The 21,289-nt window shown below is 36.8% G+C and overlaps 1 protein-coding gene and 1 long non-coding RNA gene across 11 annotated transcripts; one reads left to right on the top strand and one right to left on the bottom strand.

Annotated features, from left to right (window-relative positions):
• The first annotated feature begins 11,249 nt into the window (after nucleotides 1–11,249).
• Nucleotides 11,250–16,566, top strand: LOC103929504. 10 transcript variants are annotated; one of them, XR_007259160.1, is made up of 12 exons: nucleotides 11,250–11,522; nucleotides 11,754–11,804; nucleotides 12,355–12,412; nucleotides 12,570–12,711; nucleotides 12,842–12,952; nucleotides 13,062–13,125; nucleotides 13,224–13,305; nucleotides 13,610–13,709; nucleotides 13,933–14,429; nucleotides 14,573–14,769; nucleotides 15,358–15,415; nucleotides 16,214–16,566. It is a non-coding gene; the product is annotated as an uncharacterized LOC103929504 (long non-coding RNA). The 10 variants fall into 10 exon arrangements; XR_007259159.1 differs by having other exon boundaries at nucleotides 11,250–11,526; XR_007259158.1 differs by having other exon boundaries at nucleotides 11,250–11,804.
• Nucleotides 16,567–17,002: 436 nt separating this feature from the next.
• On the bottom strand, nucleotides 17,003–20,242 carry LOC103929524 (receptor-like protein 19). Its single transcript, XM_009338733.3, has one exon. The coding sequence runs from the start codon at nucleotides 20,240–20,242 to the stop codon at nucleotides 17,204–17,206; it is 3,039 nt and encodes a 1,012-aa protein (XP_009337008.3). The 3' UTR covers nucleotides 17,003–17,203.
• Between the last annotated feature and the right edge of the window lie 1,047 nt (nucleotides 20,243–21,289).

The raw sequence follows: 21,289 nt of genomic DNA, 5'->3' as shown, positions 1-21,289 counted from the left end.
TTCAATTCTCTTTGTTTTGTAATATGAGGAATGGAAGAGAAGAGTGCCTAAACGTTCATACAATTCAAGTTTGAGTTGTTGGAATGTTTAGGTGTTTCTTTGATTTCAAAGTTATGAGGAACTAAACCCTTTTTGGCTAGGGGTGATTTCAATACCATGATTATTTATGTAATATGAATTGATGAATTCCGGTTATGAACTCTTGATTCGTGAATGCAATTGGCTTAACTATTTGATGATTAACTTATTTGTGTTTGTTGATTAAGGGTCGACACTTAATTATCATGCATGAATATGTGGCTAAAGTTTAAGAAGGTTTCACATAATCGTTACTAACGTATACTTGAAAGTAGTGAAGGTCGCTTGTCACGATCGCGTTAAGTTTAATTCTTAGCATGAGTAACATGATGTCATAGTTGCAAGTGCTTTGTCAATGCTTATGGTTTTCATTATTCTTAATGATCTTCGATTGTATCTCTATTATGATGACATGTAGGGAACTTTTGAGAATGTTTTGGGTTGTCGAATGATGCCATCCAATCCAATAATATAAGGAAAATCTAAGGGTTAACTAGTGATGTCACGGTTAATTTGGGGCATTGTCGTTCATAATTCAATGAAGGAATAACTGGAAATTGATTCATATGCATAAATATCATGTGTGGAGAAAGAACCTCTAGCTAATTCACCAACCATCTTATTTCATCAATTACATTCTTGTTTCGTTATTTCAATTTTCATCAAACCTCAATCCCCCTTTTGCTTTAATGTGCAATATAGTTAGAAATCAATTTAGTTTGTGTTTTTAAAGCATTTTGATTCTTTTGGTTTGTCTTAGTGTTTTAACGTTTAGTTTCACATTCTTTAAGTCTAGTTTAACGTTTTATATTGTTTTTACGTTTTAGTTTAAATTCGTCCAAATCCAATTCCCCCCTATTTCGTTGAAGTCTTAGTCTTAATCTTTCTTATTTTTAGTTTTGCTTTCTTCGAGCATTAAATAGTGTTTTATATTGTGTTTTTATGTTTTTAAGTCAGTTTAGAAGGTTTTAGCAAGCCCTCCTAATCCCCGGTCTAGAACGATCCCTCACTTATCCATTCTACTACAATTGTCAAACGAGGGTTTAATTTGAGTGTCAAGTAATTCTCGCATCAAATTTTGGCGCCGTTGCCGGGGATTAGCAACTTTGCTAATCTCTTGGATTGTTTTATTTTCGTTTGTGTGTATATATTTTTAGTTTTATTTTAGACCAAGACATGGCACTTGATAGTGCTTCTCTTTTGTCACAGCTTATGGAAGAGTACCAAACGCAAAGAGTTGGTACATTTGATCATAATCAATCAAGGAACGACGTGTTTTCCAATACTTACAATTCGGATTGGAGTGATCATTCAAACTCTATATGGTGGGAACCTCAACATATTCAACAAGAAGGATATTGGCGGCCTTATGAGGAGTTCTATACGACACCTATGCATCCACCACAACCTCATATTCAATATGCCCAACCAAACTCAAGTTCGTCAATAGATTATAATCAAAAGCTTAATGAATTACTTTGTTTGGTGCAGGGCTCACAAAACCAAGTCGAGGAGGCTCAACAAAGGGAAGCCTCACGGCAACAAAGTGTAAATGAGGTGAGTGCTATTGCTGAAATTCAATCACAACTTGCTAATCTTACTTCTCTTGTTTCTCAGGTTGTGATTGGTCCAAAAGCACAAGAACACCAAGTTTGTGGCGTGTGCTCAATTCAAGGGCATCCATCCGACAAGTGCCCTCAACTAATCGAGAATGGTGGGTGGGAATCTGCCAATGCAATTGGTTTCCAAGGACAAAATCAAAACAACCCATACTCGAACACTTACAATGCCGGATGGAGGGACCAACAACCCCAACAACCTTCGGCATCATCTCATTCAGGTACGTCCTTGGAAAGTGATCAAGCTATGCAATTACTAACCTCTATTTCGCAGGGGTTGCAAAATCAAAACAACCGGATAGCAAATAACGAGAAGGAGATGATAGATATGGAGGAGCAAATTGGGCAGATTATGGAGTTCATGAAACAAATTCAAGAGCAAGAAGTGGATGAGGAGATGCTAATTGAGGAGGAGGAAAAAGACATGCACACGGCAAGGGAAGAACAACCCTTGCTGCAGCCCCCTAAGCCCTCTAAACCACCCACCACAAGTAAGGACGTCCCAATTCCATGTTATTCTGATGTTATTCCACCCAATGTCCCTTTTCCTAGCAGGTTTTTGATTCCCAACCAAGAAGAGAGTAAAAAGGACATTGTGGAAGCCTTCCCAAAGGTTCAAAATGTTATTCCAATTCTTGGTGCAACACAGCAAGTTTTAGATGGTGTTGAATTCTTCAAAGGACTTTGTACACCAAGAAGAATGATTCAAGAGAAGGTAGTGGCTGGAGAAGATGTAGAAGGCATCAAAGAGGACATTAGACAAGGACCAATTCTCACATGCAATCTGGCCAAGTCCAATATCCCTGAAACTTTAAAGGGAGTGGTGTTTATTCTTGAGTTTATGTCAGAGCACACAGGTAAGCCGCCTCCCCGAATTTCAATTTTCTTTTATACTAATATGTTGTTAATGATCCAGGCACCCACTTTAGAATTTGAACCATTACCGGATCATCTCAAGTATCACCCCCCATTCAGAGATAAATTCCATGTCATGGGTCCTAAATGAGCCTAAGAAGGTCTCGTCCGGCTGCAAGACGTAAAAGAAAGCGCTTCGTGGGAGGCAACCCATGCATCCGAATAGAGAAGAACTTGGAAACCCCTTTAAGAGACTTATTTTTATTCCTTTCCTTTTCTTTACTGCCTTTACTTTGCTTTCTTTATCGTATTTGTTTATTTGCTTGCTCTTTTGTGACTTTATGCTTAAAACATTGAGGACAATGTTTGATTTAAGTGTGGGGGGGGGGGGGTAAACAATTTGTTTTTGCATGAATTTCGTGGGATTTATTCACCTATCACTTAGAATGTTGTTTCTTGCTGTTTTAAGCGTTTTTAGAGTGTTTTAGTGTGTTTTATAGTGTCTTGGAATAAAACTCCGAAAATTTGAATTTGAAAAAATTCTTTTGAAAAACCCAAAAAGATGTGTTTTTAGAGTCATTTGAGTCATTTTGGTGTTTGTTTATGTCTTAGGCAACTCAATACAGTAAATAAAACAAAGCTTGTTCATTGATTTTTCGATAAATTACAATTGTATCTAAACATGGCAGAAAGATGGAGTCTTCACAAAGGTTGTGTACGCGAGGCCCCACTACGTGGCAACACTTTCGGAGCAGAAGGCATCGGAACAGGAGGTCTCGGAGCAGAAGGCATTGGAGCAAGAGGCATTGGAGCGGAAGGCATCAGAGCGGGAGGCACCGAAGATAGATCATTCAAGGCCCCAAACCTTGGTGGAGCGCTGGATGACCCAGGAAAAAGGTGCCTCTGGAAGAAAGCTGCAAGCCTTTGACGGTCATCAAGCTCAAGTTTCCTCTTCATGCCTGTCGAATAATTGTTGGCAAGCACGTGCAAACTTCGGTTCTCGTACTTAAGTTGTTTGATCTCCTGCTTAAGACTCTCCACCTCCGCCATCAAGGATTCAACCTGACGGGAGCGAGCAAGAAGGCGTTGGCCCATGTTGGACACAGAGCCAGCGCACTGAACACTCAGAGCCAGGGATTCTTGAACGGCCAACTCATCGGACCGTCCTGAAAGCAGCTGACTGTCTTTGGGAGTAAGGAGGTTCCGAGCCACTATCGTAGCCGTTGTGGGATCCGTCATCACAGAGTCCTCATCTGTAAGAGGGCCATGGGAAGATAAGAAAGACGGGCACCATACCTTACCCTGACGAGGCGCGACCGGATCACTGCTTAGACTCAAATCTAAGCAAAGGTTCGATGGGTTAGATGAGCTAGCCATTGTTCACGAAGTTAAAAGAGAAGGGTTGGATTGAGTGAAATCTCGACGGTCCGGAGACGATTTCTGGGCAAATTTTCAAGTGTGCATGCTAGAGGTGATCGATCACCTCTATTAAATGAGAGGCGTTCACCGATTCAGAAATGAAGAGACACCACTCTTCAAAACCGAAATTTCCGGCGTAAAGATCGCCAGCTCGTCAGACGCAATCCCAGCTTTTCAGAAGACGCGTGGAATGCGAGAAATCAGCTGCACACTTTAGCCGACAAACGTGGGAGACAAAGCCGAAAGCTCCCGGCTTTCCAGAAAGCGTGTGTATATTTGTCGAAAGCTCCCGGCTTTGCAGAAAACGCGTGCCACTTGTCAAAAGATCTCAGACAGAGCCGCATCCGCATTACTACGTGTCATTCAGAAAGCGAAGGGCATCGCTCAGAAATCGAAGGGGCGACTGCTCAGAAATCGAAGAGGCGCATTCAAAGATCGAAGAGTCGTCACTATTTCAAAAAGCCGGATTTGCGGGATCAAAACGTTTGTCGACAACGGTAAAAGAACAGTACCACCACTTGCTATTGAATTCCCTATATATGTCGACCTTCATTTTTTATGGCAAGACAGAACTGAAGAAAATGCCCAACTCTTCCTCACCTCTGAGGGCGCACTCCCAGCAAAGCCTTTCGAAATACTCCATTCTTTCTTCTTCCCCAAAGATGATACCAGATGCCTGGAGTACAGATGACCCAGGAGGAAACAGCACCACAAATACATGTGCTGATTCATTCACCGCTTCTTCAAAAGCAAAGGTATCTCATATCATCAAGGTCAAAAGCAAAAGTATCTCATATCATGCTTTTTCCCTGTCCTTTTCTTTGTCCTTGTTCTTACTCGCATGGCAAAGTGAAAGAAGCAATTAGCCGGCACTTGGAGTCAGTCTTCCGATCTGGAACCAACTGCCTGGAACCCTTCCCTGATTGCTTACCTAGCGTTGCTCTCGAGTAGTCATCTTCAACGGTTGATACACTACCAGAGAAGGGACCACTTCTGCAAAGGGGAGCAAGTAAGGCTAGTGAAAATGATACATTGAAGCATGTGGAGACAAGCTGCAACTGCATATGCTGAGCTATCCTCTAACCCTCTTCAATACGAATTGGAGAGATTGAACAAAGAAACAGATAAAAGGAGGAAGCTCAGACCTTCGGGGGAGACCAAAGGAAGCCTGCTGCCCAGTTCAAGAGTAGCACAAAGGAAAATCAACGATGGGAGCAGCGCAGTTCAAGAGTAAGCCTGTGGAATCACAAAGATCCAAGCCTCAATACAATTACCAAGGAGAAGATGAAACTTACACTCTATAACCAGATTTGCGTCTCTAAACTCTTCTCTTTGTTAATTACATTCTGCCATGTTTAATATGTTTTGCTTTCTGTGTGTTTACTTATGTTTTGTGTGAATCTAAGCTTAAAACATTGAGGACAATGTTTGATTTAAGTGTGGGGGAGTTACTAAAGTGTTTTGATGCAAATTCGTAGGGTTTTATCCACCATAACTTCAAATGTTGTTTCTTGCTGTTTTTAAGTTGTTTTTAAACTGTTTTAGTGTGTTTTGACTTAAAAATTCGAAAATCCCATAAAAATTTAAAAAATTGTTTTGAAAAACCTAAAAAGAGTGTTTCGAGTCGTTTTTGTGTCGTAGGTCACCTTCCAACACAATGATAAGGATTTGGTTTCTAATTGCATGACTGTTAAAAAGAGTTATAAACATAGAGAAAAGTTTGATTTACTCTTGGTATATGCTTGGTTAGGGTTATAATGTATGACTTCACATACAATCATAAAAGAAAAATTCGTTTTTTGTAACATGCCTGAAGGAAGGAACTCAAACAAACGCTACAGCCCTCAAAGACTTGAGCCTATAACGTTCTTTGGAGAGTTAAAATCTGTGCATTATTGTTTTCCAAAGTCGTTGCATGATCTCATTATTCTTTGCTTGGTTACTACTTAGAAAGCGTTTCATCATATAGTTCCAAATGCTAGAACTCATGCCCATTTCATTCAAAGCATGTTATTGATTTGCATAACACATATTCAAGAAGAAGTTGTGTAGTGACCACCACCAAAGCCAAATTGCCATATTTCCCAATTTTATTTGTTTTGTAGGATTTAACCCCGTTGAGCATTGTGTAGCCTATTTTCTTTGTTAACCCGCAATTATCCTCACCTAGCCTAGAATATGACCATCCTTACCCTTGTTCTTGAAGCATAATAAGCAATGATTTCCTTTTGATTAAGTATTGCAGAAAATAAGTGTGGGGGAAAGAGTGTTTATGTGAGTTGATGTGCCATAGGCACGGCCAAAAAGAAAAAAAAAAAAAAAAAAAAAAAAAAGTTGAAAAGTATTGTTTGTTGAAGTAAGGACCCAAAACAATAAATTAGGCCCTAAGAGTTGTTGAATCTCCCCCTTATGTCTAAAAGTTGATTTCTGCATACCAAGTGAATTCTAAGCCTTAATTTCATTACTTTGCTTGCTATTGTTTAAAGAACTTTTGTTTATCCCTACCTTTCCTTGTGAGCCAATACCTCAAACCCCGTTACAACCCTTGACTTCTATCTTGAGTGTTGTGCATTTCAATTGTGGAGTTTGAATTTGGTATGAGCATATGGTGTCACTGGTTCTCGCGTCTAAGTAGTAGCATTCCATTCATGAGATCATATCTAAACATGCTTATTAACTCCAGAAATTGCGTTCTTTGTGATACATATATGTGAGTGTTCGTTTTCATGTTTACATCAATCTTCTCACATATGACTAGATTAGGGTATGTTGTTAGAAATTCTGAGTGAAAATCGAGTGCATATCTTGTAAGGAATTGAGCAAATTCTCTAAGGCATGTTACTACATTCAAAACATGATTTTAAATGCTTAATTGTGAACTAGTATATGGTGACTATGATTAAGAATGTACTTAAGTGTGAAGATGACTAAAATCTGTGAGAATGATGATTTTTAACATGTCATGTGCATTGGAAATCCCTAAGACAGTTGTTGGAAGGTTTAGGTTGTGTTTTACTTGTTTTGTTTCGTTTCGTGTTGTTTTGTTTTTCTTTCTGTTTTGCTCGAGGACTAGCAAAAGATAAGTGTGGGGGTATTTGATAGGAGCATATTCATGCGACTTAAATGGCTTGTTCTCGTGCATTTACGTTATGTTTCTCTAGTTATTTTAGTCCTTTATGCTTCTTTTGTGTGTTTTCAGGTTCTAAGGGCAAGGTATGCAAAAGGATGCATTTTGGAGCATTTTGGAGCAAATTAGAGATTGGAATGGATATCATATGCTTGGAGCCAAGAGGATGGACGAAATTAAAGGCTTGAAGTAGGAAAGTTAAATCCTAAAAGACCTCATGTTTAAGCATCATTGAAAACTCCTACGCATTTTAGAACACAAAAACAACATTCCTTGCAACCTTAGGACATTGTCGTGTGTTTCCTTGTGTCTCCGTTCCTTGCCATGCAAGGAAGGGTTTTGTTCCCTATTTTTAAACACTTAAAGCATTCACTTATCATATCATTCACTTAACATATCATTCAATTATCATATCATACATTTATCACTTATCACTTCCATTCACTTATCACTCACCACATATCATTCATTTATCACCACATATCATTCATTTATCACTTATCAAACCATTCACTTATCATAACATACACTTATCACTTATCACTTATCACTTCCATTCACTTATCACTCACCACATATCATTCATTTATCACTTAACATATCATTCACCATTCACTTATCATAACCATACAAAGTTCACTTATCATACTCATAATTATCTACACATTTCAACCATTTAAACATATGCATTTCAACTCACATGCACACCCACCTCTTTCCAACATCTCACATGCATTTCCACCTTCCTACTTCATCATTTCACCACATTCTCCCTCTTTAATTCCACATGCATTCACTTCATCATTCCACCATTCATTCTTTATTCCACAAACAAGTCACATGCATTTCCACCTTCCTACTTCATCATTTCACCACATTCTCCCTCTTTAACTCATTTCATTATTCATTCACTTTGCATTCATCACTTCCACCCCACATGCACCCTTTATTCTTCATCATTGCAACCATGGCACATTTACACCAACAAAACAACTCCCATGCCATGGCCTACTCATATTCCCATTTCCTTTCCAACATCTCACATGCATTTCCACCTTCCTACTTCATCATTTCACCACATTTTCCCTTTTATTTCCACATGCAATTCTTCATCATTGCAACCACAAACACCTTAAACAAATAGCCATATACATCTCCACTCCTCCTATAAATACCCTTGCATTCATTCATTCAAAAATCATCTCATTTCATACACAACACCACACCACACCACAAACACTTCCATTCCCTCTCCTAGCCGTGGGTTTTCTTTCTATCTTCCATTTTCTCCACCACTCCTCATCCATTTCCATAATCCCCCAATCCATTCAACACACCAACAACATCCCTTAGTCCTTGTGCCACAATAAAGAGGAAGATAAGAGGGCCTAAACGTTCATACAATTCAAGTTTGAGTTGTTGGAATGTTTACGCGTTTCTTTGATTTCAATGTTTAAATTCAATTCTCTTTGTTTTGTAATATGAGGAATGGAAGAGAAGAGTGCCTAAACGTTCATACAATTCAAGTTTGAGTTGTTGGAATGTTTAGGTGTTTCTTTGATTTCAAAGTTATGAGGAACTAAACCCTTTTTGGCTAGGGGTGATTTCAATACCATGATTATTTATGTAATATGAATTGATGAATTCCGGTTATGAACTCTTGATTCGTGAATGCAATTGGCTTAACTATTTGATGATTAACTTATTTGTGTTTGTTGATTAAGGGTCGACACTTAATTATCATGCATGAATATGTGGCTAAAGTTTAAGAAGGTTTCACATAATCGTTACTAACGTATACTTGAAAGTAGTGAAGGTCGCTTGTCACGATCGCGTTAAGTTTAATTCTTAGCATGAGTAACATGATGTCATAGTTGCAAGTGCTTTGTCAATGCTTATGGTTTTCATTATTCTTAATGATCTTCGATTGTATCTCTATTATGATGACATGTAGGGAACTTTTGAGAATGTTTTGGGTTGTCGAATGATGCCATCCAATCCAATAATATAAGGAAAATCTAAGGGTTAACTAGTGATGTCACGGTTAATTTGGGGCATTGTCGTTCATAATTCAATGAAGGAATAACTGGAAATTGATTCATATGCATAAATATCATGTGTGGAGAAAGAACCTCTAGCTAATTCACCAACCATCTTATTTCATCAATTACATTCTTGTTTCGTTATTTCAATTTTCATCAAACCTCAATCCCCCTTTTGCTTTAATGTGCAATATAGTTAGAAATCAATTTAGTTTGTGTTTTTAAAGCATTTTGATTCTTTTGGTTTGTCTTAGTGTTTTAACGTTTAGTTTCACATTCTTTAAGTCTAGTTTAACGTTTTATATTGTTTTTACGTTTTAGTTTAAATTCGTCCAAATCCAATTCCCCCCTATTTCGTTGAAGTCTTAGTCTTAATCTTTCTTATTTTTAGTTTTGCTTTCTTCGAGCATTAAATAGTGTTTTATATTGTGTTTTTATGTTTTTAAGTCAGTTTAGAAGGTTTTAGCAAGCCCTCCTAATCCCCGGTCTAGAACGATCCCTCACTTATCCATTCTACTACAATTGTCAAATGAGGGTTTAATTTGAGTGTCAAGTAATTCTCGCATCATTTGACCAAACAGTTACAAATAGGAGCTCACTTTAAAATTTATAATAATTTTAGCCGTTGGATCAAATTACCAAAAGAATAAGCTTGTCTCACTAGATATGCGCTGAAACTTTAGTCCACAAATCATCTCCATAGCGTAAAATGGCAGGTTTGTGACAATATTAACCCTAACTATACCTCACAATTTTTATTTGATAACACTAGCATCCCTTGATGTTTTCTCTGCGAGTAATGTTAGAAAGACTAAATTTGAAAACTAAATGATATGTCACCAATAGGAATGAGTACATTTATTAACGCTTAAGTAATAAATCAACCAATCATCAACTTCTATGTCATTTAGTTTCTAAAATTTTGTCTACAAATTTAGTCTCTTACCATTACCCTTTCCGTGTTCACACAAATCCCTTGAGGTTTATAAAAATACCCCTTGAAGTTTCATATTGTTTCCATGGAGCCCAGTCCGTGAAAATTTCATCCCAAAATGGATTATATCTTTAAAAAATTCTCCACAAATTTCTAATAGTTAATCACATAGATTTCACATAACCCCTCACATTCATTGTTTTTTCCACAAAACTCCCTAAGCTTTTGTAAATAAGAACTCCTACAGTTTTAAGATGCTTTCATATATAAATCATTAATTATAATATAGCGTGACATAAGTTATTCAAGAGCAAAAAGAAAATCTTTTAAAGTGAAAAAAAAAAACAAAAACTTTTAGCTATTGCTATTGATGCTAGAAAATGGTTAGTCATCAAAGAACTTGTGTGGACACAAGTAGTTGAAACAGGTCAGATGAATCATATCCTAAGAGATAGGTTGGTTCACCTGTAATCGAGCTACATCCACTATGGTGTATTGAGATTTGTGTGTGTATTACAATAGTTTTGAGTCCTTACATACGTAGGGCAGCCTATTTCTCAAGGAAGGTCATGTTTGTGGCCTCATAGCAAAGGTGATGTGGCCTCTTCCAATCCAAAAAATTTTAGTATGTTATTGTACGTATTAGTTAAGGACCTTAGGAATCTACGGATCGGAAATCCGATATACGGATTTTCCGGATTGAAGGAAATTGTAGATTATTTACCTTTGTAGTAGACGAAGATCTGACTGTTCGATCATTATCAATTACCATATGTTGTTGTAGGTATCATTTGAGAACCTTAGAAATTTACAAATTGAAAATCCAACCTCCGGATCTTCCCAAATTGAATTTGTAAGTTTGTCGAATTTATAAAAAAAATAAAAAAAGACTAAATGTGACATGGAGGACTATTTTTAGTTTTTAATCTTACGTATTATTGCAAAAATTATCTTATTTAGGGATTAAAATAATGTTCTTTTATTTATCAAATTATACATATACTAAAACCCAGTTTCGTAGGCACTGTTTTTCACTGTTCTGAACAGTGAAAGGGCGGAAATGCCCTGGAGTTTCTCCTTTGGATCGCTAGTGTTTCCTTTTTTACACAGTAAAACGTCTCTTTTGCCCTTCCCGGTCACGCGTCTTTCATCTTTGTTTTTCTACTTTACCTTTCCTCTTTGTTTTTACCTTCCTTGCTGTGCGATTTTCTCCCTCTTCATCGTTCCCTCTTTTGCTGCCAAATCTTTGCTCTTTCTTCGCAGAATAGTCGTTAGAAGAGATCCTGACTTTAATTTTATTTTGGATTTGGTTTCGGGTCTTCTCCGGTGTGCAACCCTTTGTTTGATTTTATTGGGCGTTTTGTTTCCGGTCTTCTCCGGTGACGAACCCTTTGTTGGCCAGCGTTTTGTTCTCATCTTGCCATCGTCGGTTTATGAAGAGCATGTTTGTAGGTTGATAAATTATGAAATCTATGAAAACTGGGCAGATTGATAAATTACATACGTGCTCTTTATTTGTAGAATTATGTACTTTATTTGATGCATGTTTGTAGAGCCAGTTTTAAACAAAAACACCTAAAAAATTCTCCCAGCAAGTAGTTAGCAATATTCCTGACTTTTCCAGTTCTGAAAACAATTAGATGCATACAAATTTATTCCTGCTTATTGTTGTTTTACAGCATAACCAGCTTTTCTGTATAGCATGGCCTCCAATCATCATTCATTTGAAGGTACACCATTCTTCCACTATCTTTTATTTATTTTGATAAAATTATCTCTCATATGTTTAACTTATTAACAATACACGATTTCATGTACTAACTAGAAAAATCAATCATCATTGCTTTTTGTATGATTTCCATTATTTGAAGTATCTGAGTAGAGTTTTGTTCGAATTAGAAAAATCAATTTAAACTCAAGCTTCTTTACAAGCTTAAGAAGAGATTTTAGTCTTATAATAGTTAATAATTAAGAGACAATTAGAGTCATACATGTACTACACATATTGCTAACTATCCTAAACCAAAAGTGTTGTCGTTACTGCTTAAACATACCAATCAGTCTACATTCTGTGAATGCATATGATGACTGAGCAGTTTAACCCTCAATTATAATCTCATTTGTAAAGCTTTTGCTATCCCAACTAATACACACCTGTAATTTTGTATTTACACCATACTAAAACATTATCTTTTTCATATGGTCGATCAAAATTTTATCTGATGTACATTCCAAAAGACAAACGTGCAAAAATTTGATCACATCGTATAAAATTGCCAGAAAAATGGTCATTCCCAAATCATGCTAAACCAGCCTTCTTTCCTGCACAAAAAAATGGGTAAACACAATCTATCCTTATTTTATTCATGATATCAAGTAATTAAAACTAAAATATCTTTTTTATGAACACCAATCAGCTTCTTTGCCCGCTAGGTCCATTGTTCATGTCTTTATAGAGATTTAATACTCCTCAATTTGGGATTTCTGTGTTGTAGATTTTGCAACAGCGGTTGCATGGGAAGCAGGGAAGCTGTTGGTGATGGAGAGGGTGAAGGTTGCTCCACCTAAGGCCATGGAAATGAGGATAAAGGTCAAATATACCTCAGTTTATCATATTGAACTCTACTTCTGCCGAAGGTCTGCAATAATATCTACTACATACATATAATATACATAATATATATATATATATATATATATATATATGATTTTATATGATTAAGCTTTGAGAATTGCAGATTTGTAAACTATGAGTAGAGTTTTCCAGGCACATTTACTTCGAGTGAATACATTGTTGTTCATTCTGGCCGTCTTTCCAAAATCAAGCCCCTTGCTCAGTTGGACAAAGTTTGCATCCTTAGTTGTGCCATACCAACAGGTTTGGTGTTGTACTCAATGCTTTAGAGCCTTGAATTATGCATCCTCAACTGATACTACATATTGAATCGTTTGCATTATTACTGAATATTTTGTTTTTTTACTTTCAGGTTTGGGTTCCCCTCTCAATGTAGCAAAACGAAAAATTATCCTCAGTTGTTTATTGGCCTCGCTGTAAGTTTGGACAAACTTTGTTGATCCCAAATTCTTTGTTCTAATAAATTGCATTTACTTTTTTTTTCCGTATTTATACTGATACATGGATGATCTAGGCTACTAAAGGTGGAAAAATTTCTGAGGTGCCAGAGTATTGGGTGGAGTCGGTGGACTTGAAGCCCAAGAGGTTTGATGAAGGTATTTATCTTTTATTTTTTATTTTTTATGACGTTTAGGTTTGGTTTAACAGGTAGTTTAGTGGGAAAACATAGAAACATATTTTTGCTTAAACATTCTTTCCCTGGCCATAACTAAGAAATTCGGAGTAAATGAATATGTGAATTTGAGTGACAATGACAAACCAGTGCACAAGATGAAAAATGATTCGCTATTCTTATTGTGTGTTGGACATGAATCAACATAGATAGTTAAGTTGTAACTTTAACTTATATTTTTATTTTCTTCTGCTTCTCATCTACCCAAGTCTACAATGTACATACAGCTAAGGAAAAGACCAAGACATCAACCAGTGCAGAAGCTCCTGATAGGACTAATTGCAGATAGCACTACAAATGAGCACTACAATTTTAAGCTTGATGTTGGTATGTGATTTCCACTCCACTCCATCTCATCTCTTTTTTTTTTTTTAATGTTAGTTTAATTTTCAAACCTTTTGTACGTATCAAGTAATTCTCCATATAATTGAATAATGGCCTTTTTTTGTTTCTCTTTTTCACTCTTCCATCAATTCATTAGTTAGATAGATTGAAAAAATTTAGTTTTTTTTATATTCAATTCTTTCTGATTCCAATTCTTAATATATAGCAAGAGAAAAATTCTGGACAAAGCAAAAAATAACATGATGACCAAGAAAAAGATGGTCATTCCCAAACAAGCAAGACCAAAAGATTGACCAGGAAAAATCATAAACACTGAGCAGATGTGTGGTGCCAAGCTTCTGATATGAACATGAATATTTTTCGTATTTGAACGATTTTAATATTGTGAACTTCTGTACATGAATATAGCTTTCATAACATCTCTATCTTTATAACAACCACTTGCAAGTTTCTCTATCTTGGTGTCCACCCTTTGCAAGTTTCTCTGTCCGATTATTCACCTTCGTTTTTCTTCCAGAAAATTGCTCGATTCATGAACGGTGGAGGGGCTACAGATTTCTGCCTTTTCAATTTGATTGAAATCTGTTTTTTGCTTGCGTAGTCTAACGTGTTCGGGTGATTTTTGCATTTTTTTAGCGTATGTGATTTCGTTTTTTAGGTGGTTCTCAATTGGATTCCACAGTAAAACCCAGAAACTTAGAGGTATGAAAATTTCAATTTTTTTGGATTCTTAATTTATTTTCAGTGTTAATTTCTGATTTATTTTCAGTATTAATTCCTGAATAGATTATTATTTTTGATAAACCCACTTAGAATCTGATCTGGGTTTTGCTTCGATTCCATAGTAAAAACCTTGAAACTTAAAAGGCATGAGGCACCTCCACGCCTCCCAATCTGCCGACGTTAGAGCGCTCACCACATGTTCGTCATTAATCCTCAAACAGTCGAACCCACTTCTCTCTCCCTCTCCGTCTCCGTATGTGTATGCGCTGTTGCACCATCTGTATGTCGTTAGAAACTACTTGAGCAGCCGCGATCTCAGGTAATTTACTCTTTTGTGTGTATTGGGTTGGTGAGTTATTGATAAAATCTGAAATGACTTGAAGATTTGATTTGGGTTTTGCATGTTTGTAGTTTTTAAAATTATGGTTGGTTTTTGGGACTGGAATTTGGATTATACATGATTTAAAAAAAAATTCATATATATATGATTTGAGTTTAATTCAGGAAAATTATTATCTATTTTGTATATTTCCAAACTCGGTTATTGGTTGAATATACTCATTGGTTGAAGCTGAAAGTAAAAGACTGCTCCAAGGCAAGGGAGAAGTGTCGCTTCTTCAGTATTGGGAAGCTTTCTTGAAATAATGGTGTCAATGACCCTGAGTTGGTCTGTTTTGGTTTTGGTTATTTTTTTTCAATTGGTTTGGGATTTTTTTATGTTTGGAGTTTTTTGTTGTAATATTGTTTTCAATTCATCTGGAATTCAGTTTATGTTATGGGTTGCCATGTTTCTGCATTTTATTTGGTGTTTGGATGTTTATGTTATAGTTGTCATCGATTTTCTTAAAGAATTAATCCCAGTGATGATGCCATTTTTGATATATGTTTAAATGTTAACACTTTACAGATTTTCAGTTTCTAAACAATGACATGATGCGACTGTTCAAAGTGCTTTTATCATTAAGGTGAGTGATTTTTGGTTTTAGCTTTTAGCCTTTTGTGATTAAGAAAGTTTAGTCATTTGTTTACCGACTTATTAATTGGTGAGAAGATGAAACATTTTGCTGCTGGTTGCTAACAAAGTAATACAATCTCACAAAAGAGTTTTCGTTTTTTTTTCTTTGTTTGCTTGAATTATGTATTGTTTTTTTATAAAAAAATTCGTATATAGTTTTGGAAATTTTTATTTGGTTAGAGAAAGGGGAAGAATATAGGAAGAGGAGAATTACATGCTTTAATAAAAATGCTGCATTCTTATTTGTGTAATTGGATACAGGGTTGAAAAAGGAGTTGAGTGCTGTTGTTTGTGTCTTCATAGTTTCGTCAAGATTTGAAAAACAGTGAAAAGATATTAAACTTATGGATGGAAGTAAAGCAAACAAAATTTTAACAAAAAATGCGACTGGGATGAGAGAGTTTTGTAAGAGTTCATTATGGTAAAATATTGTTGTGCGTGACAGTATTAAATAATCAGTTTGATAAATTAAAATGGTGTGATTAAATAAGATTATCTGTTGGGTGTACCTATATATGCTTAATAAATTGTTAATAAGTTTTCAATTTCATGTTATTATTTGCTCCGATGATTTTGTTTCGCTTTTGTATGTTTAAAATTGTCATGCTCTATGTATTTGAGAAATTTTTTTTTTTTAATTTAAATTTTATTTCTGTGAATGGTCCAGTAAATTTCTGGTTCCCTAATCATTTGACTTAATTTTATTTCCACTTCTAAAAGTTTTTCCTGTAATTTTCTGTCATAAAAGGATTGTTTTGTTGCAAAAAGCAAGGCCAATTTGTTTAGGGCTTGAAGATTTCTACATTCACCAGGTTTATCTTCGACTCCAGGTACTTTGTTCCATTAACAACTTAAAGTCAGTTGCAACCACAGAGTTTGGTTATGATTGGGTAAAATAAGCTGATTATCTGCCTATTTCATGAGGATATCAATAGGGACTATCTACCCAATCTTTTGTGTGTAAATAGTATGTAAATACACATCAAATATTATCTTTTGTATGTAAATTTGTAAAAGATGTGAATATTAGAACGATGGCAATAGAACTGCCAATTCATATCGTTGTAAATAGATTTCTGTATGTATATAAATTGTATTGCATATCGTGTGTATTTAGAATTTTCTGCATGTTTTATATAGTTTTAAAATCCGCAGCATCGCGCGGGCACTATTGCTACTCATTTCCTAGGCTTGAAGAATTTCAAAGTTGAGCAAAAGTACGAGTTGCTCCTTTAGACAAAGATTTAGGATTTGAGCCAGTGTATGCGTATGACTCTGTATGAACTTGCTCCTGGAAATTCTTTCGGTTTTTTACCCAGTTAAATAGGGGTTTTCGGGCACAAACTTGTGTGTGAATTTTGTTTTTATGGACCCTTATTTATTGTTGTGTGAACGAACTTCATGTATGATTGTTTGAACCTTGGATTGCATCTACTACATATTAGATAACTGAGATATTTCATATGTGAGTTGCTGTGTTTTTGGCAGTTAAAACTGTTTCTAATATCTATCTGTTGTTAAATTTGGGTTTACTTTCGATAGAATTATGAATTCTTGTTCTATTATTCCATACATAGCAAACGATTCTGCCCGGTACCAGTTTCACTTCATCTTACAGTACCTTTTATGGAACTAATACACCATAATACAAAAGGAAGACATAACATTAAAAAGGAGTACAAAGAAATAATATAAAACAAGCAAAAAACAACACCAAATGCATAACCTTATAGCGCACTTATGAATTTCCTATCATCAGCTTGATGGTTTTAACAATCTCAACAAACCATTCACGCTTCCTTGTGATCACCACATCAGAAAGAACAACTCCCACCACCAACCCACTTCCGAGACCAGCCAAAACAAATTTCCAATCAAATTCAAACGAGCCTGAATCATTTTCTTCGGTTTTTGAAGGCGACAGGCGAGGAGCCTGAGGATCTCCGCATTTCTTTGGCAAAGGATCTCCACACAATCCAGGGTTTCCTTCATATGAACTGCTACCCATTGAAATAAGTTGGGTTCCATGCGGTATTGGACCTGTCAAGCTGTTGTTAGAGACAACGAATGTTCCAAGGAATGTAAGCTGCGCGAGGCTTTGAGGGATTTGTCCTGAAAGCTTGTTTTGTGAAAGGTCCAGTGATTCAAGCCACATTAAATTCCCGAAAGATGATGGGATGGGACCAGTTAGGAGGTTACCAGATATATTGAATGATATCAGCCCCTTTAGGTTCCCAATAAATTCAGGAATCCTCCCTTCAAATTTGTTGCTTGAGATGTCAATCGCTACAAGGGCTTCTTGAATCTTCGGATAATATCTCTCCACACCTTTGCTAGTTATCGTGATTGAGTAATATTCCTCAAATAATATATAAACACTGCGATTAGCATCGAAAGTTGTGTTTACGTTCATATATGTTGACTGGTTTCGAGTGACACCCCTCATGACATTCCCGGAAAAGATCTTTTGAGATGGAAATTTGCCTCTGAAACTATTAAAAGATAGATCCAGAATTCGCAACTCAGGGAAATATTCAACATTGTCCTGATGAGGTTCCTCCATCAGACCGTAGAACGCGTTCTGGTGCATTTTCAAAACTTTTAACTCCGGAAGAGCTCCCAACCAAAAGGGAAAAACATCGCTGAATTTATTGTATGACAGATCAATAAACTCAAGTGTCGTGCAGTTCCCCAACGACCTTGGTAGTTTCCCTCGCAATTGGTTATGACTAACATCAATCACCCTCAGACTGCTTGTGCTGGTGTATATTTCAGGAAGAAAGCCGCTGAAAGAGTTGTTTCCAAGATATAAACCTAGCAGACCATCGCTGAAGTTTCCGAGACAGGGAGGAAGCATTCCACTCATATTGTTGTTGGAGAGGTCAAGGAACTGAAGAGAAGTCAGATTGCAGATCAATGGTGAAATTGCTCCATTTAGATTGTTATTCTTGAGCACTAAAACTTGTAGGTTAACCCAAGGAAAGGCATCTGAAGGCTGGACAATGCTTGAAAGGAAGTTGTCAGAAATGTCCATCTCCGCCAAAGTCTCTGTGCTAGTGTTCAACATCCATTTTGGTACTTCATGCAAATTGTTGGAGGAAAGGTCCAAGATCACCAATGTTTCTTGATACTGCAGGAAACTTGGGAACTCTCTTATGTTGCACGAACTCAATCCCAGAAATTCTAACTTTGGAAGTAGGCTTGCATTCGTACTTTCTGTTTCTGTGAAAATTTTCAAATTGTTACGAGATAATTGTAAATCGGTGAGCCCTTGTAACTTATGAAACATCATGCGGAACTCCACTGTACCAGTCAGATTATTATCAGATGCATCAAATACCTCGAGATTGATGAGATTGGATAAGGAATTAGGTAATGGACCAGTTAACTGATTCGAAGACAGATAAAGGTATGTGAGTTGGGTGAGATTTTCTAGAGAAGGAATTGGACCGGTTAACTGATTGGAAGACAGAGGAAGTTCTGTGAGGTGGATGAGGTTTCCTAGAGAAGGAATTGGACCGGTTAACTGATTCGAATACAGAGAAAGTCCTGTGAGGTGGGTGAGGTTTCCTAGAGAAGGAATTGGACCGGTTAACTGATTCGAATTCAGAGAAAGTCCTGTGAGGTGGGTGAGATTTCCTAGAGAAGGAATTGAACCGGTTAACTGATTCGAAGACAAATCAAGTGCTGTGAGGTGGATGAGGTTTCCTAGAGAAGGAATTGAACCGGTTAACTGATTCGAAAACAGATTAAGGTATGTGAGGTGGGTGAGGTTTGCTAGAGAAGGAATTGGACCGGTTAACTGATTAAAAAACAAAGAAAGTTCTGTGAGGTGGGTGAGATTTCCTAGTGAAGCCGGGATGTAACCGCTAAAATAATTCTGGACAAGTGACAGGACTTCGAGCTTGTTGAGACTACCGAGAGCGGAGGGAATGGAGCCACTAAAAGCATTCGCTTCAAGACGGAGCTCCTTCAGTTGGGTGAGGTTTGCCAATGAACTAGGGACTGGACCGCTAAAGTTATTTCCTGAAAGGTCTAAATGTATGAGCTGCCTAAGATTACCAAGTGAAGATGGAACCAAACCCGAGAACTTGCAGTGTGCCAATTCCAGCGTGTTTAATAAATCAAGCTTTTCGATTGAAGAAGGCAAATTTCCGAATAAGCTAGTCCAGCTAAGATACAGTGAAGTGAGAGTACTGCTTGTATTAAATTCAGGAAAATGACCAGTTAGACCATCGTTGGAAGACAAATCAAGGGACGACAAGTTGGCCAGCTGTGAAATTTGGGAAGGGATTTGGCCAGAAAAGGAAGAACTAGAGAGATTAAGATGCATGAGCCCAGGGAAATTCCCAATGCTAGTAGGAATTCGAGAGGAATTGAAGTTGTTGTCAGCAAGGTTCAGCACTTGAAGATGAACAAGCCGGAAAAGGCTGCTGTTGGAGTTGATAGAGCCCAGGAGACAGCTGCTACTAAGATCAAGGCCAATAACATGACCCGTCCTCTCATCACACACAATGCCATCCCATGCACAGCAGCTGACGTTTCGTCCCTCAGCTAGTTTCCATTGCAAAATCTTTGGATAAGCATCATCAGAATACGAGGCAGATCTGTTAATGATGAAGCTTTCCTTGAATTGCAGCAAGGCAGACCTCTCCTCGTCATGACAAGATTGCTGCAATGAGGAAACTGATGAGCTAACAACCACGAGATGAAGCAACACAACTTTTGAAAGTGTATAACACATATTGGAAACAAACAAGCACCGGCGGAATCCCATTGTGTTTTGTTCTGCACTCTTCGATATTAGCGTGAGAGTGAGGTTGTGAGAGAGGTTTTTTTATAGACCGGTCGTAGGGGTTCCGCAAGTTAGTGTGTAAAACCTTTCTAATATCCCATCCAAGTTTCCCATCAAAATGGCCCCATACAGCATGTCAGCAAAAAGTAAATACAAAATAAATCAGCAACCCTTTTTCCTTTTAATCAAATAAATAATTCAATTTCTAGTAGACCTAAATTTGATGGCTAGTTCGAGGCAAATAATAGAACCACTTGCCCAAGCGTTTGCGGCACGGTCAACACTTTTTTTTTATTTTTTTTTAATAACCGGTCATTATCATGTGAAAGGGTTACGTGTTGTAGTGATGCATCCTCATGCGAAAGTGGAACGTACTTAAACTTCTCCTACACAAAAAGCAAATAGCCTAATTGACCATAAATGTAAACATAAATATTTAAATTTTCACCAGATGAACTAACTTAAAGATTTAAATTTTTATAAACGAAGAAATATACAATATTTTTCAGCCTAAGAAAGTTTTCACAGGGCATGCTAGAAATTTTCCATTATTAAACAAATACATGTTAAAATTGTAATTTGATTATGCTCTCCTTGTTCATGTGATTCTGCAAGGTGCGAGTGAAAACCATCCTCTCGGTGAATTAGTACAGGCTTGTCGTGAGTTGTTAGAGAGAGATTGAAATTGTGAACTCTGTCATGTTTATCATGAATTGAATTTTGTCGTTGATGAACAGACTAATTAACTTGAGTTTGTCGTATTTTCTTGGTCCAGTTTATTCGAACAAGCTACTACCTCTTGTCGACATATCTTAGTGTCGGACACTGCTGGAATATCTAGACTTTGTGATGGTTTGCTTTAGTTTTCTCTTATGAGTGTTTAACCTTGTTTGCTTTAGTTATATCTTTAATAACATTAGTCACCTAAACAATGTTATAACATTAGTCACCCGAGTGTTGTAGAAACAGACGAATATGTTTCAAATTATTGGTGCTAAAATCAGACAGTCCATATATCATCCCAATATT

Source organism: the organism of the source record quoted next, unplaced genomic scaffold (genome assembly GCF_019419815.1).
Source record: "Pyrus x bretschneideri cultivar Hongxiangsu unplaced genomic scaffold, Pyrus_bretschneideri_v1 Contig24, whole genome shotgun sequence".
NCBI lineage: Eukaryota > Viridiplantae > Streptophyta > Magnoliopsida > Rosales > Rosaceae > Pyrus > Pyrus x bretschneideri.
Note: the sequence above shows the minus strand (reverse complement) of the source record. Positions and strands in the feature narration are given on the sequence as shown.

Excerpts from the sequence above, each read along its gene's own strand:
- LOC103929524 (XM_009338733.3), bottom strand. The coding sequence starts at position 20,242 with ATGGGATTCCGCCGGTGCTTGTTTGTTTCCAATATGTGTTATACACTT.